This window comes from Balaenoptera borealis (genome assembly GCF_965194805.1).
Source record: "Balaenoptera borealis genome assembly, chromosome: 4".
In the NCBI taxonomy this organism is placed as follows: Eukaryota; Metazoa; Chordata; class Mammalia; order Artiodactyla; family Balaenopteridae; genus Balaenoptera; species Balaenoptera borealis.
In genome coordinates, this window is record NC_138861.1 from 127,613,156 (window position 1) to 127,629,132 (window position 15,977).

At 34.4% G+C, this 15,977-nt stretch overlaps 1 protein-coding gene across 6 annotated transcripts in view; it reads right to left on the minus strand.

Moving 5' to 3' along the window:
- Positions 1-15,977, minus strand: part of LOC309627590 (uncharacterized protein) — a 564,483-nt gene that overhangs the window by 47,773 nt on the left and 500,733 nt on the right. For 3 of the 6 annotated variants that reach the window (XR_014243827.1, XR_014243830.1, XR_014243831.1), the window contains one exon: positions 1,394-15,654. Coding sequence is in view for 1 of the 6 variants with exons in the window: in XM_082389723.1 (XP_082245849.1) it covers positions 1,390-1,465; positions 6,628-6,708 (157 nt within the window). In the remaining 5 variants the exon portion in view is untranslated. Of the gene's footprint in view, positions 1-1,389; positions 15,655-15,977 lie in introns of all 6 variants that reach the window. The other 3 variants (XR_014243828.1, XM_082389723.1, XR_014243829.1) reach the window with 3 other exon arrangements.

Below are 15,977 nucleotides of genomic sequence, written 5' to 3' on the forward strand. Positions count from 1 at the left end.
CTCTAGAGGAAATTACAATTTGTAAATATGTCATGATCTGAGAAAAGGTGGAGCCACTATACATATTTTACAACTATAATACTGTCTTATGTGTGCACAAATTTATGAGCTGGATACACTGTGTTCTCTGCTGGACTCACGGTTTTATCTATGTTACAATTTATTCCTCTCAATATGAAGTAGAGAATGATTATACTAGGCCAAGGGAATATAGCCATCTATTATGACCTAAGTCCAATAACCCACTAACATGTTGGTGCCTTGAACAGTAAGTTAGAAATTTTTCAAATTGTTTTATTATTTTGTCAAAACAACCAAATTAATATCTAAGCTAATGTAGAAGAAAAAGATGCCTATAAATTATTGACAATGGAAGATCCCTATATAAATTCTACAAATCTATATTATGTATTAAGTGGAATGTTTTTCATTTCCAAAATATTTTTTTTCTCTTTTTGGTGGCTGATCAGTTTTCTTGCTCTCTCCCACTTTTTTTTTTTTTTTTTTTTTTTTTTTTGGCTGCAATGCGTGGCTTGCAGGATCTTAGCTCCCCAGCCAGGGATCGAACCCGCACCATCAGCAGTGAAAGCGGTGAGTCTTAACCACTGGACAGCCAGGGAATTCCCAACTTCCTCTCTTTTTTTACTGTTTATTCTTTTTTTTTCTCACATTATTCGTTGCAATTTCCTACTGCTTATAACGCTGTTGTTTTCTCATACACATGTATTTCTTTTTTAACAAATGTACTGAGGCATAATTCGTATACAATAAACTGTACACATTTAAATATTAAACCTTGTTAAATGTGACCAATATACATTCTTTTAAAAGTGCCACCAAATTCAAGATACAGAAATTTTTCCCCCAAGTTTTTTTCTTCCCCTTTGCTATCCATCTCTCATGCCACCCAGCCCCAGACAACTACTGATCTACTTTGTAACTCTAGATCAATTTCCATTTTTTAGAATTCTATGTTAAGTCTACACAATACAAACTCTGTTTACCTGGTGTCTTTCAAGCAGCATGATTTTAAGATCCAACCATACAGTGATCAGTTCTGGCACAGGACATAAATAATGCTGAGCCATCACAGACTTTCACTGTACTTCTATTGATATATGGACACTGGTCAAACAGTACAGTGGAGTGGTAAAGAGCATCATTTCTAATGTAAGACTTTTTGTATTGGGAACCTGGGTCCACCACTGTGGAGCTGTGTGACCTTGAGACAGTTCCTTAAACTTCTCTGTGTTCCAGTTCCTCAAAACCAAAATTGATATTTAAAAAATAGCATCTGCCTCATAAGGGTTGTTATGAGTATCAAATGAATTAAGACATATAACGTTATATTACACACATAGTTACACGTATATGTATAATTATATTTACCTACCAGTAGCCACCAGGAGGATCTGCATCTGTGGCTGTAGGCATCCATTTTCCTAACTATGGAGAAGGAGACTTCCTGTAGAATGAAACCAAAAAAAAGAATGAAAATTAAAATTAATATTACCAATATCAGTGTTTGAGCCCTGGAATCCAGCTTTGTCTGAATTCATACATGGACTCTTCTGTTTAGCAAGCCAATAACTTTCCTTCATTCTTGCCTAAGTTAAATATCAAACTTGCATTTGAAAGAGTCTTGAGAAATACAGTAGGTAAAGCTGATGGCACTGAGCCTAGCACATACTAAGTTGCCAGGAACGTGACTTTTGCTCTGACACTAGTTATTCTAGTACATGTAATTTCAACGAAGAAGAAACTGAAGATGATAATAAACTTTGAATGATGGTTAAGTGGTCATCTTAAGGTCCAGGTAAGCGAGTTAGAAGGGGTGAATTGACATTGAATTCTCATTCACTAGATCACTGCCTGGGAAGATTGTATCTCTGCTCAAAACAGAAAGGGTCGTTCTAGATGAATTGAGGGCTGGGACAATGGCCAGAGAAAAGAAATTATCAAAGGAAAATAATGCCTTTTAAAACACATACCAAAAGGTGTAGGGACAGCAGTGAGTGGGTGTGCTAGGAAACTGCAAAGATCTTAACCATCTGTAAAATTTTTCCTGGAAGTAATATGGAGCTCTTGTCTCACCATTTCAAAGCTCTCTAATAAATTATATTGAACCAACTCTCTATCCACCAACTTCCTATCAACCATATCTTAGCTTCATACCAAAATATTCCCAAAGTTGTTTTGCTACACAAAAGAAATTTAATTGAATTCCTAATGTATTAAATTTACAGTACCTTGTTGTTTTATTATTATTATTTATGACCATATAAATTACAACTTGCTATGAAGGATATAATTATTTTCCCTTTGAAATTGTGTGAATATGTAAACTGTATATTTAAGTGTATGTACAAACACATATACTCACACAGCAAATAGTCTTCTTAGCAAATAATTTTCTGATACATTCTATTTCTTTTTGGTTTTCCTACATTTTAATAAATTTACTTTTCCACTATAGAAGAAGTAAAGCAACGTTTTTAAAGTCTAGAAAATAAATGCAGGATACTCATACCCCACTATTACAACTATTTTTCATTTTTTACATATTCCCTTATAGCATTTTTGTATGTGTGTTTACATGGTTACCATCACAGTAAATACAAAATTTTATGGTCAGACTTTTTTTTGCATAATATTAGAACACTGTTCTTGCTTCTACATAGACTTCGTATGTCTCATTTTTATTTATTTATTTATTTATTTACACCAAAAATATAATCTCCTTTCTTTTTTTTTTTTTTTAACATCTTTATTGCAGTATAATTGTTTTACATTGTTGTGTAAGTTGCTGCTGTATAACACTTCCAGTCTGTATGTGTCCCTGGGTCTGAAGTGGGTCTCTTGTAGACAGCATATATATGGGTCTTGTTTATGTATCCATTCAGCCAGTCTATGTCTTTTGGTTGCAGCATTTAATCCATTTACGTTTTAGGTAATTATCGATATGTATGTTCCTATTACCATTTTCTTAATTGTTTTGGGTTTGTTATTGTAGGTCTTTTCCTTGTCTTTTGTTTCCTGCCTAGAGAAGTTCCTTTAGCATTTGTTGTAAAGCTGGTTTGGTGGTGCTGAATTCTCTTAGCTTTTACTTGTCTGTAAAGCTTTTAATTTCTCCATCGAATCTGAATGAGATCCTTGCTGGGTAGAGTAATCTTGGTTGTCGCCTTTTTTTTCCCTTTCATCACTTTAAATATGTCCTACCACTCCCTTCTGGCTTGCAGAGTTTCTGCTGAAAGGTCAGCTGTTAACCTTATGGGGATTCCTTGTATGTTATTTGTTGCTTTTCCCTTGCTGCTTTTAATATTTTTTTCTTTGTATTTAATTTTCGATAGTTTGATTAATATGTGTCTTGTCATGTTTCTCCTTGGATTTATCCTGTATGGGACTCTCTGTGCTCCCTGGACTTGATTGACTATTTCCTTTCCCATGTTAGGGAAGTTTTCAACTATAATCTCTTCAAATATTTTCTCAATCCCTTTCTTTTTCTCTTCTTCTTCTGGGACCCCTATAATTCGAATGTTGGTGTGTTTAATGTTGTCTCAGTGGTCTCTGAGACTGTCCTCAATTCTTTTCATTCTTTTTTATGTATTCTGCTCTGTGGTACTTGTTTCCACTATTTTATCTTCCAGGTCACTTATCCGTTCTTCTGCCTCAGTTATTCTGCTATTGATTCCTTTAAGAGAATTTTTAATTTCATTTATTGTGTTGTTCATCATTGTTTGTTTGCTCTTTAGTTCTTCTAGGTCCTTGTTAAATTTTTCTTGTATTTTCTCCATTCTATTTCCACGATTTTGAATCGTCTCTACTATCATTACTCTGAATTCTTTTTTAGGTAGACTGCCTATTTCCTCTTCATTTGTTTGGTCTAGTGGGTTTTTACCTTGCTCCTTCATCTGCTGCGTATTTCTCTGTCTTCTCGTTTTGCTTAACTTACTGTGTTTGTGGTCTCTTTTTTGCAGGCCACAGGTTCGTAGTTCCCGTTATTTTTGGTGTCTTCCCCTGGTGGGTAAGCTTGGTTCAGTGGCTTGCGTAGGCCTCCTAGTGGAGGGGACTAGTGCCTGTGTTCTGGTGGATGAGGCTGGATCTTGTCTTTCTGGTCGGCAGGACTGCGGCCAGTGGTGTGTTTTGGGGTGTCTGTGAACTTAGTATGATTTTAGGCAGCCTCTCTGCTAATGGGTGGGGTTGTGTTCCTGTCTTGCTAATTGTTTGGCATGGGGTGTCCAGCACTGTAGCTTGCTGGTTGTTGAGTGGAGCTGGGTCTTAGTGTTGAGACAGAGATCTCTGGGAGAGCTCTCGCCAATTGATATTACGGGGGCCAGGAGGTCTCTGGTGGACCAATGTCCTGCACTTGGCTCTCCCACCTCAGAGGCTCAGGCCTGACACCTGGCCAGAGCACAAAGACCCTTTCAGCCACATGGCAGAAGTCCACGGTGCTGCCTCTTCGGCCTCCATGAAGGCTATAGATTTGCAGCTGCAAATGCACAGTTTACTCCCCACTCTGGTTTGAGGAGTCACTCAAAGCCTTTGGGCCAGAGCCCGTTCCCACACTTGGCAGGACTCCTGAGGCAAGGGGGTTGGGTGGTGCAAGGTGTTGGGGGTTGCTAGACAGGTGGCAAAGCCAAACTCTTTACGGACAAGCCTGGAAAGCGGGGTCTCTGTCACCCTCTGCATGCAGGTGTTTCTCATCCCAGGACTCCGCAGCCACCCTGTGGAACACCCAAGATGTTTTATTTATTTTTTATATCCATTCATTTGTTTTATTTTTTAGATCCCACATATAAGTGATAACATATAGTATTTGTCTTTCTCTGTCTGACTTATTTCATTTAGCATATTGCCCTCCAAGTACATTTATGTTGCTGCAAATGGCAAAAATTTTTTCTCTTTTATTGCTGAGTAGTATTCCATTATGTGTGTGTGTGTATGTGTGTATATATATATATATATATATATATACATGTATATATATATATGTATATATATATATGCCACTTCTTCTTTATCCATTAATCTGTTGATGGACACTTAAGTTGCTTCCATATCTTAGCAGTTGTAAATAATGCTGCTAGGAACATTGGGATGCATGTATCTTTTCGAATTAGTGTTTTAGCTTTTTTCAAATATATCCCCAGGAGTGGAATTGCGGGGTCATATAGTAGCTCTATTTTTAATTTCTTGAGAAAACTTCATACGGTTTTCCACAGTGGCTGCACCAATTTACAGTCCCACAAATGGTGTCCAAAGTTCCCTTTTCTCCACATCCTTGCCAACATTTGTTATTTGTATTCTTTTTGATGATAGCCATTCTGACAGGTGTAAGGTGATATCTCATTGTGGTTTTGATTTGCATTTCCCTGATGATTAGCAATGTTGAGCATCTTTTCATCTATATGTTTTCTTTAGAAAAATGTCTATTCAGGTCTTCTGCCCATTTTTATTTGGGTTTTTTGTTTTTTTGATATTGAGTTGTACTATATTTCTTGCTAAAGCATGTTGTGAAAGTGATATGACAAGTTCTCAAGTATTAATCTTTTGATAATTAATTACAAGAAGAAAAGACTAGGAAACCAATTGAATAATTACCTTCAGTAGAAAACAATAAAAGTATTATTCACTCCCTGGCGCTCAATAGGAAATGCAAGGATTTATTTTAATTCAAACAATGGACATTAAGTTACAAAAAATAATATGTATGTTATATTTTCTAGAATGAGAACATTTCAAAAAAACAATTGCCATAATATTAGTATCAAATGGTATTGCTTAAGTTTCTAACCTGAAACTTAGAACTGGTCATGAATGCTAATAATAAGAGACATAAAATTTAATTAGACTGGCTTTGCAGGACAATAAGAAAGCTTCTGAGTCTGTTGTATCATTTTGAATTAAGTCACATGCAAAATGTGACCCAAATCAACTACTGACGATGAAATATAAAGTGTTCCACACATCTAAAATATAAGACGTATTTCAAAATATTGATGTGGTAAAAATATTCTGACACTTGGCAAGTCATTGATTCAATTTTTCATTATTCACTCAAATGTGTAAGTCTCACATCAGCAAAGCTCGTGCCACAATTTCATCAATATTATCAGTCAAAAGTATGCAATCACATAATATAATGGTAGCAGGTTGACTGTGAAAATATAAAGTTAGAGTTGGTAGATATGGCCTGGTGCAACTGCCCCATTCCTCTCAACATGATGGCAAATTCAGAAAAAATATTTAAAATTAGCAATTTTGTGAATTGGAATTACTTGCCAATTTTCACTGATCTGTTTTACGTATATTAATTATTCTTTAATTGTCTGTGCCATGGGACATGTTCTGGAATTGTAAGCCACTTAAGTCAGCAGGTTTTTCTTGGTTGTAATTGTAAATTTGGCATTTGGAAAATAAAATGAGGGGAAAAGACTTAAACAAGAATAAAAGAAAATGACCTCTTTATCATGAGCTTGAAGGCAGCATATCATGCAGAAGAGGACCAGTTGCAACCACAGTGAGAACTGACTTATACTCATACCACATGCTAGTATTTTAGCTTTCAGTGCTGTCTATTCTCAGTGTAAATAGTCCACACTCTAGGCCTCATGTTGAGCAACACACCTGACAGTAGAAAGAAAATCCAGAGGCAGATGATCTGCTGCATTGTTCATAGCACTTGCTCTGTGGGGAATCTGTGCTCATTTTGAACTCTGCTGTGGATGAGAAGACAAACCAATAACCTGTGGTAAGTCGGAACACACACAAAATTAACCTTGATAGGCCAATAATGGAGAAACCAATTAAAAGACAACATATTAGCCAGTATGCTAACTCTGATTGATTCACCATGCTTTTCTCTAACAAGGCATTTATGGTCCTTGTTAAAGTAACTGGCTTGCTCTTGTTCCTCTAAATTTACATGCTTATAAAGCTAGTCTCTTTTTAAAAATATTTTATATATTCTTTTCCAAATGTCACTTTGATAGTCTTCTATGAGCTTTTATAGAATACTTATTTTTTCCTAGTTCTTCATAATTATTTAACCTTTGCATATTATTAAATAATTATTAATAATATTATTATTTCTTAATGGATAATAACCCTCTGGTATTATTTTATTGTTATTAGTATTATTTTTTAAAATAAATGGTCATTATCAAAGAACCATCCCAATATATCCTTTAATAACTATCCTATTTTTTAATAGGCCAACATAAGGGGAGTCTACAGTCTCATTTCCTAAATTACACATTCATGTACTTCTTTCACATTCATAAAGTTCTTCCTTATATCAAACCTAAATTGCTCCTATTACAAATTACAACCATTTTCTGTGGGTCATTGGAAATAGGCAACAGCTGGTTGCATTTTCTGTATAGTGATATGAAGGATGAAATTGTTAGGGAGTTATTTAAATTTGGCAGATGACACATGAATCAAGCAAGACTGAAGATATCCTGACTATTCATTGTCTTATCCTTCAAGTTAATACCTAAATAACTTTAGGAAGATTAACAATTATTTTCTTGAATAATACTTGAAGCGTCAGTAACCTAAGTAGGTCTTTGTTGCTAGGACATCATGGTAAACTTGTTATTTAAAATTCATTATACTATATAACTCTTTATGTTTTAATTGTTAGCACTTTACTTTATTCACCTGACCATTCATTGACTCAGTGGTCTCTTCCTTATTCTAAACAATGCTATGGATCAAATTAACTAGAGTATGAATTACGATTTTTAATTAGGTAATAAAGAAATGGCATTGATAGTACTTTTCTATGTCTTGAACAATATATTAATTGAATTTTTAAATGACTAATATATATTAAAACTGAAATTTATTTAACAAACACATACATTGCAGTCATCACATACCTGGAATCATTATAAGTGCATTAAAAATATTAGTTCATGTAATCTTGTAATAACCCTTTAAGATAAATTGTATTATTATCACAATTTTAGAGTCCAGGGGTGTGCCAAGGTAACAATGCTTATAAGTGGTATTGTTACCTGGGATTTTAACCCAGGTAGTTTGATTCCAGAGTCAGTACTCTTAACCACTATGTTGTGTCATCAAAAAAAGGGAGGAAGAGGAGATTGTGGGAGGATGGCTATAGCAATATAGCTTTTGATTCTCATAAACACAGAGAGAGCAACTAGATGGCAAAGCATACAAAACACTAGATAGTATATCCAAAAACTCATAAGCAATATTTGCAGCAAGTCGAGGTGGCAAGGTATCCCTGTAAACTTCAAAATATAATTGATTGAGGATGAACCACAAATGACCACAAGACTCATATCAGCATCTGTGCATGAGAAAGCACAGAAAAGCAACAAGGTGTATGACAGAACTAAAAAAAAGGAGAACCTCAAAATATGCAGAAACAACAGTAGTGCAATTTGAAAACAACTACCAAAACTGATAGTGTTTTTGCCAAATCCAATATGAGGCGAGTTGAGGGGCCCACAATAAGATAATCTGAAAAGGTTAGAGCAGTTATGTCTTCTAGGCTGAGGAAAAACTGTCTGCAGTGGAATCAAAACTGAACAGGACAATTAAAACAGAAATGAAGGGGAAAAAAGTTTCAGAGAAAAGTGGGGAAGAAACAAAACCAGGAAATCTTAGAAAGTAAGTTTCTATAGTTCCGGTGTTAGATGAAAAGAAGAGAAGAAGGAATTTAGAGAAGTTTAGAAAATCTCTCAGAACCAGAACTCCTACTAAACGTTCAGAAAAACAAAATAATTTCACATCAAAATAGGAAACAAAAAAAGTATTGAGGTCAAATTCCATGCAAAGTTTTTATGTGAAAAATGCCCCCAAAATATTGTATAGATGAACTATAACCTGCTAGTTCAAAATGAGCTAAATACATTAAAAATTACTTAAGACATAAAAAAAAATTTTTAAAGCATGAAAAAAAGCCCTCAAGCATATTTATAGACCTCAGGAAAAAAACAGAAATAAAAGAAACCATCTTTTCAGAAACAAAGAATGAATTAGAGAAACACAAGCAAACATAAACACAATAGGTAACACCTTAGGAAAAACAGAAGGTAAAAAAGTGAAAAAATTTAAAAACCAGAGGTAAATGAAAGAAGATGTTTTTAAAAATAATAATTGCAAAGTGAGAAATATTGAAGATAGCAAAGGAAGTCCAAGAGAGAAGATCCAACAAACATCAATGGCAGCCCAAGGGATGGAGGAAGAGTAAGGGAAAAAGAAAGAGAAATACTAAAAATTTCAATTCAGGAAAATTTTCTTATATAAAGAAGAGTTAAAATTACATATTGAAAAAGAATATCACATTCATGAAAGTATAGTCTCAAAATGACCAATGACAAGAAATACTGGGCTTCAAACAAAAAAGAAAAGAAGACTTTTGACATTAGGCACAAAAAAGAAATTGACCTATACGAGGAAGAAATTAATTTATCATCAGTCTTTTTGATAGTAATGTTTTAACCCAAAAGAAAATACAGTAACATATTTAAGGTATGCAAGGGGGAAAAAAATTAGGGTTTTATACCTAGCAAAACTGACTTCAACTATAAAGGCCCAAACTGTTATCATATGTAATAACTCAGGAAATATTGCTCCCATGAGCCCTTCCTGAGGAATTTACTAAACATTACACTTCAGACTACTAAAATGACTACAAAACATCACCGTAAGGACTAGTGGGCAGCATTAAAACCTATGGATATTTGTAGGTCTAAGTAAGACTAAATAAAGGTTAAAATGTAGAGAGTATTATTTGAATAGTTATGTGCTCAGATATTTTTAAACTGTGGAGTAAGTGAGGAGGGCTTTTATGAAAAGAATACTTTTAACTATTCTTGTTAATTATATTGGAGGTGGTAGTATTAGTATTGTTATTCTGAGATTATCGTATGTCTAACGTACAAAGCAAATGAGTAAATTACGAGTTATTCTAACTCTATCACTTGTGATATTGAGAATGAGGATTTTTAGAATGGAAGAAAGGAAATATAGTTTTATTACTGAAGAGTTAAGTTAAAAAATCTGTAGGCCTAAACTTGAATTGGAAATATCTATATGAACTCATGCTATTGGAAACCTCATTTCTACTCTATTTTGTTGACTACATAGTTATGGAATGCAATCCAGTTGCAACAAGCTTTTCTAAATTCCATGTTGACGTTTTCAAGAGCCAATTTGAAGAGGCTCTTACTCGTCAATGATGGGAAAGGCATTTATTTATAATAATATATTTAAAAACTAATTGATTAATATTGAAGGATGATAGGAAACCAATTAATTACCTTGAAAATGAGTACATAAAAGGGCAGGCTCAGGACTTCCCTGGCAGTCCAGTGGTTAAGACTCCACACTTCCAAAGCAGGGGAGGCTGGTTTGATCCCTGGGCAGGGAACTAAGATCCTACATGCTGTGCGGCACAGCCAAAAGTAAATAAATAAATAAAAGGCGGGGGGCAGGCTCAGGCATTTATCTTACCTTTCCAATTTGAATTTTCCACTGCATAACCAAATAGTGCCTTTTTATAAAAGTATTAAATTAATAAGTAAAAATAGAAATGATAGAATTGGAGCATGACTGTTTTGTAGCCCTCAATGAATTAACAGATCTATGCATTAAAGGTCACTGCTAATAACATCACAGAAAAGAGACATGGAGACACAGGTATACCGACTCCAGAATCCATGTGATGAGATCCTCTAGACTCCAGAATCCATGTGATGAGATCCTCTACAGGTCAAACACAGTGTTCTTCAATAGACTATAAAAAAGTAGTGTATGTATACACACACAACAATGGAAATTTACTCAGCCATAAAAAAGAATGAAATATTGCCATTTGCAGCAACATGGATGGACCTAGAGAATATCATACTAAGTGAAGTAAGTCAGAAAAAAACAAATATTGTATGATATCACTTATATGTGGAATCTAAAAAATAATACAAATGAATCTATATATAAAACAGAAATCGACTCACAGACATAGAAAATAAACTTATGGTTACTAAAGGGGAAAGGGAGGAGGAGAGATATATTAGGAGCATGGGATTAATAGATACAAACTACTATACATAAAATAGAGAAGCAACAGGGATTTACTGTACAACACAGGAAACTATATTCAATATCTTATAATAACCTATAATGGAAGATAAACTGAAAAATATGTGTGTGTGTGTATATATATATATATATATATATATATATATATATATATGTAAAACGGAATCACTTTGCTGTATACCTGAAACTAACACAACATTGTAAATCAACTATACTTCAATTTAAAAAAAGACTTTAAAGACAGCAAAATTTTAGTATTATGAAACTATGTTATTGAGTGATTCTCATGTAAATGTAACATTATAAAGAAGTGCAAGGAAATGGTTACTAGTCAGGATAGAGATTACTTGAAACATTTATTTGGAAACTGGCATATATCATATCTTCTAAGTGTATACTTATAAGTCGAAGTATATACTTCTTATCTTGAATCTCTGTTTGGAACACAAGAATCCATCATATCTTCCAAGCCCAATATATCAGAAAGTCATTGCAGATGTCATGCTTCTCTCATGTTAGATCCACTTTGGCCATTCTGCTTTAACTTTTCCACATATCCCTTTCTTATCAATCCCATCATCCATGCCTTCTTTCAACGTTTCAACACTTCTCTCCCTATAACAGAATTTACCTGCTGTCTGATCACTGACTCCATTCAGGTTGGCTTCTATATCATCCTCCATATTATCACCAAAGTGAGATTTCAAAAATTAACATTTAAGATATGATCATTCATGATTAGGATGTCAAATATAAGGAAATTGAATGTAAGAGTGGGTTTTGCTTTCACACAGAGCTTCAGTGGAAGAATACATTTTTGTAAACTTTCAATTAGCTCTATTTTAAAGCAAGTTTTAGTCAATCATTACATGAAGTAATAGGACTAAACTAGATTAATAGAGCAATTAGAGAAGATTCTGATGCTACAAGGACAATTGAATGAAATTCTTTGAATCATAGATACTTGCACCATTAAAGCTTTTCATGGCATTTGTCTCCTTAGAAGCTGACCACCTAATTAGGCTAAGTGCATTACAATCACTGGCATCATCCAAAAGATTAATCTTTAGGTCTAGCCAGTCAGGAGAACTCCATAGCAGCTTGTAGAGATTCTTTTGTTATTTTTCAAGATGCCCAGAAGAACTGCAGATAAGACTCTTACAGAGTCACAGACATTGTGTTTTCAATATAGAAAATGCTTTACGAGCCTAGCATTTCCATTTCAAAAATACAGACATTTAGACAGAGTGAGACTGGGGGGGCGGGGGGGAGTTGCCCAAATTCCTAGCAGTAGAGGCGACAGATAAGAGAAGAAACCAGGTTGCTTGACTCCCAATCCACTGCTCTACCCTCTTGGGTATCAATAAAATAACAGAGCTCGGAGACCTCACGAGAGCAAACCAGGGCTTCCACGAGAGAAGGCAGTTTCATTTGCCAACAAAGGCCTTCCTGACTACACATTAAATGAGATGTGAGGAAAGAGCAGAGGCGATGCCCTGGCTTAGTTCAACCCCAACCCTAGTTCTGATGCACTTTAGGGTAGCAAGAGGTTTCTATTAGCCACTGAATTTTTCAATAGTAAATAAACTATGAATCAATTTATCAACTTTCTTTTATTAGATTACAATGTGAGTTACCTATTTTTCATAGAATGGGTCAAGAACAAGTTCAAATCATAGTTCCCATAAAAATGCAAATTAACAAAATCTGCCCTTAGAAAAGACAGAGAGATTTTGAAATACATAATACAGAATAATTTCTGATCTATAAAGGAGGAAAAGTATGAATAAATATTATGACCATCAAGATAGATATTAAGAAAAGGAAATTGAAGTCAATCCCTTAACTTTCTATAACACAGAAAAAGGAGATAAAGTCAGGTTTTGATCTTTAAAGAGAAAATTACATAGAGGAAAATTGCATATTTAAGGTTTTTATAACTGATAAGAAAACATTTGAAACACTAAAGGTTGCAGTAAGCCTTAGGTTTTAAATGTGAAATTACTAGTTTATACTTCCTTTCATTCTATAAAAACAGCATTGCCTTCAAATTTTTTTCTCTGAAAATATAATAAGATTTTGCTATTTAAAGTCAACTAAAAGTACCTATGTTCAAAGTTTAGAAATCATCCACAGTTAGAACAAATGAAGTCCAGAACTAGTTCATAAACAATTACATTCTAAGTACTACATGTATGTACCAAATCCAGAAGTAGAAATGAAGGACATAACTTCAAATGGGAAATCTGAATTTGTACCAGAAAGACGAAACAAAAATACCCTTACCTTGGTTTTTTCACAAATGTTCTTTTTAAACACTGTGGTTAATGTATTGTGTAGGCTTACATTCTAGAAAAAAAAGTATATCAAGCATGAAAGACTGACAAATGTATTCAAATAAAATGAATAATTTATAATCTTCACCCTATTTTTCCATTTCCTTTTTAATATTTGAAATGAAAGTGGAAAGAATAAAAAGAGGGAAGATTTTATAAAATAGTAGCTCTTTTGTTCAATATCCTTCTTAGTATATATTAATCATTCTTTTCACCATACTTACTTATATTCTGATTAAAATTCCATTGTTGCCTTGTATGTCAAAACAGGCCATAATGATAAACCTCACCCTTTCCTATTGTTTTCATATGAAATTAGCTAGCCAGAATAACTATGCCTTCTTTCATACAAATAAGGAAAGTCGAAAAGGAGACAAAAAGCCCTCTAAACAACTGAAAAGTTTTTCCTCATTTTAAATCTATGAGTTAAAGGTACATTTGTCCTTACACTACCTTATATGTCTCAAAAACCCACGCTTTATTACTGAGTAATCACACCAAAATGGCATTTCAATGATGCTTCAGTTGGAGAGTTTCAAGGGACGTTGATTATAAAAATGTTCATTATCCTTGTTGCTCATGCCAGTGTGTCTGGATTGCCAAAGGATTTTTTTTAAGTTGACAATTAGCAATATAATTACTTTCATTGTCATTTCAATAAAGAATTCATCTAGTCATCTGGATTTGAGTAATACATGTGGCTCTAGCTTTAAGATAAAGAACTTTTTCTTTTAAGAAATAAATTGAGCGGCTCATCCATCAAGGCTCTAATCACTTCTTTCCTTTCAGAGCACTTGGAACACTGTGTCAGCAGTGATGCTGGGAAGCTGGATGCCAAGGTTCTCTGTTTATTTCATTATTTCCAGTGTGTTCTCAGAACATCAAATCTGTTTTTAAGATAAAACTTTGCTTTTTTGTTACCCTGGCTCTGCATTACTTCAAAATGGGCTATTTGATTAATATACAGGATGCAATATAATTGCCACACACATGCCAGAAAAGAAACATGTTTCCTGTTCCAAAGTAAATAATTCTGATAAATATATAAAAGAATATTAGTTTTCTTTATTAGGTATTTGTTATTTAGATTTGCTATGGTTTTTATATGCATAGATAAGAAAACACTAAGGCCCTTGGTTGGGCATTTAAATAAGTATGATTATTTTTCTGAAACATTTTGGCAGGACATGAGAACTACAGCCAAGACCTTGACAGTTGTAACTGCCAGTTACTTTCCCCTGACATTGAACAAGAATAAAACAGATACTTCATTGTACCGTGTAGCGTTGTTTTGCTTCTTTAAAATTATAGTCTTACAGCTATCTAATTACTCATTCATTTTTCCGTTTATGAAAGAATCTCAATGTTTCCCTCCTCCTATATACAAAAAAAAAATTGAATATAGAAAGAATCCAACATTAAAGTGGATACTAAGCATGTTTTACATAATTCTCCTAATGTGAGCAATTGATTTCAAAAGAGAAATGTTATGGCAGACTAAAATTGTATTTCAACATAAATATTAACCAGTAATCCTTTGTTAAATTATATTTTAGGAGTTAGGAAATAAAATGTATGGGAAAAAGCAAAGTAATTGAGTTTAATCAACATGCAAATTTGACATTAGCATACACAACTTAATAGTTTTCAAAGATAAAAATTGTCCAAACACAGGGAATGTTAGACAGCTGTATCTGTACCTAAGGACAAGGCTAGATGCACTGGGCTGAAAATGCAGCATGAGCAATTTAAGTTTGAAATACAAGTTCTGAAGCATTTGAGCTGGGGAAAACTAGGAAGTTCTCTCACAGGCCTTTGCAGAGAGTTTCTCTCTCTGAGTTATGATTGGATCCCTTATCTCAATTATTTCCTTCTTTTGGCTGTGACTTGTAGACACTACTGAAAATTCATTCAAGAAGAGATAACATTTACTATGCAGTCATTTGTGGAAACAGTCACTTGAGGACCTTTTTCTCCTTACTGGCAACTTATCCTTACCACCTACCATAGAGCATGACACATAGTAAACACACAGTTACTACAGGCTAATTAATAAATCAATGAAGGAATGAGTCTATATAGGGTGTTCTATCAACCATCAGGCTAAGGCAGGGCAGGTACACAGTGGTTAAGAGCAAGTTGTCTGGAGCCCCTGCTAGGATCAAATCCTGGCTCTTCTACTTACCAGCTGTATGACCCTGGGTAATTTTATCTCCCTGTGCCCCAGTTTATGCATCTGTAAAATGGGATATTAATAATTAAGTAAAAATTAAGTGTTTAGGAGACTGAAAGGAAACAATAAAGAAACAAATAGAAATGAGATGTTAGTCACAGTGAACTTTGGGGAAACACATTAAAATAATAACATTAAAATACAAGGCAGGGGCTTCCTGGTGGCGCAGTGGTTGAGAATCTGCCTGCTAATGCAGGGGACACGGGTTCGAGCCCTGGTCTGGGAAGATCCCACATGCCGCGGAGCAACTAGGCCCGTGAGGCACAACTACTGAGCCTGCGCGTCTGGAGCCTGTGCTCTGCAACAAGAGAGGCCACGATAGTGAG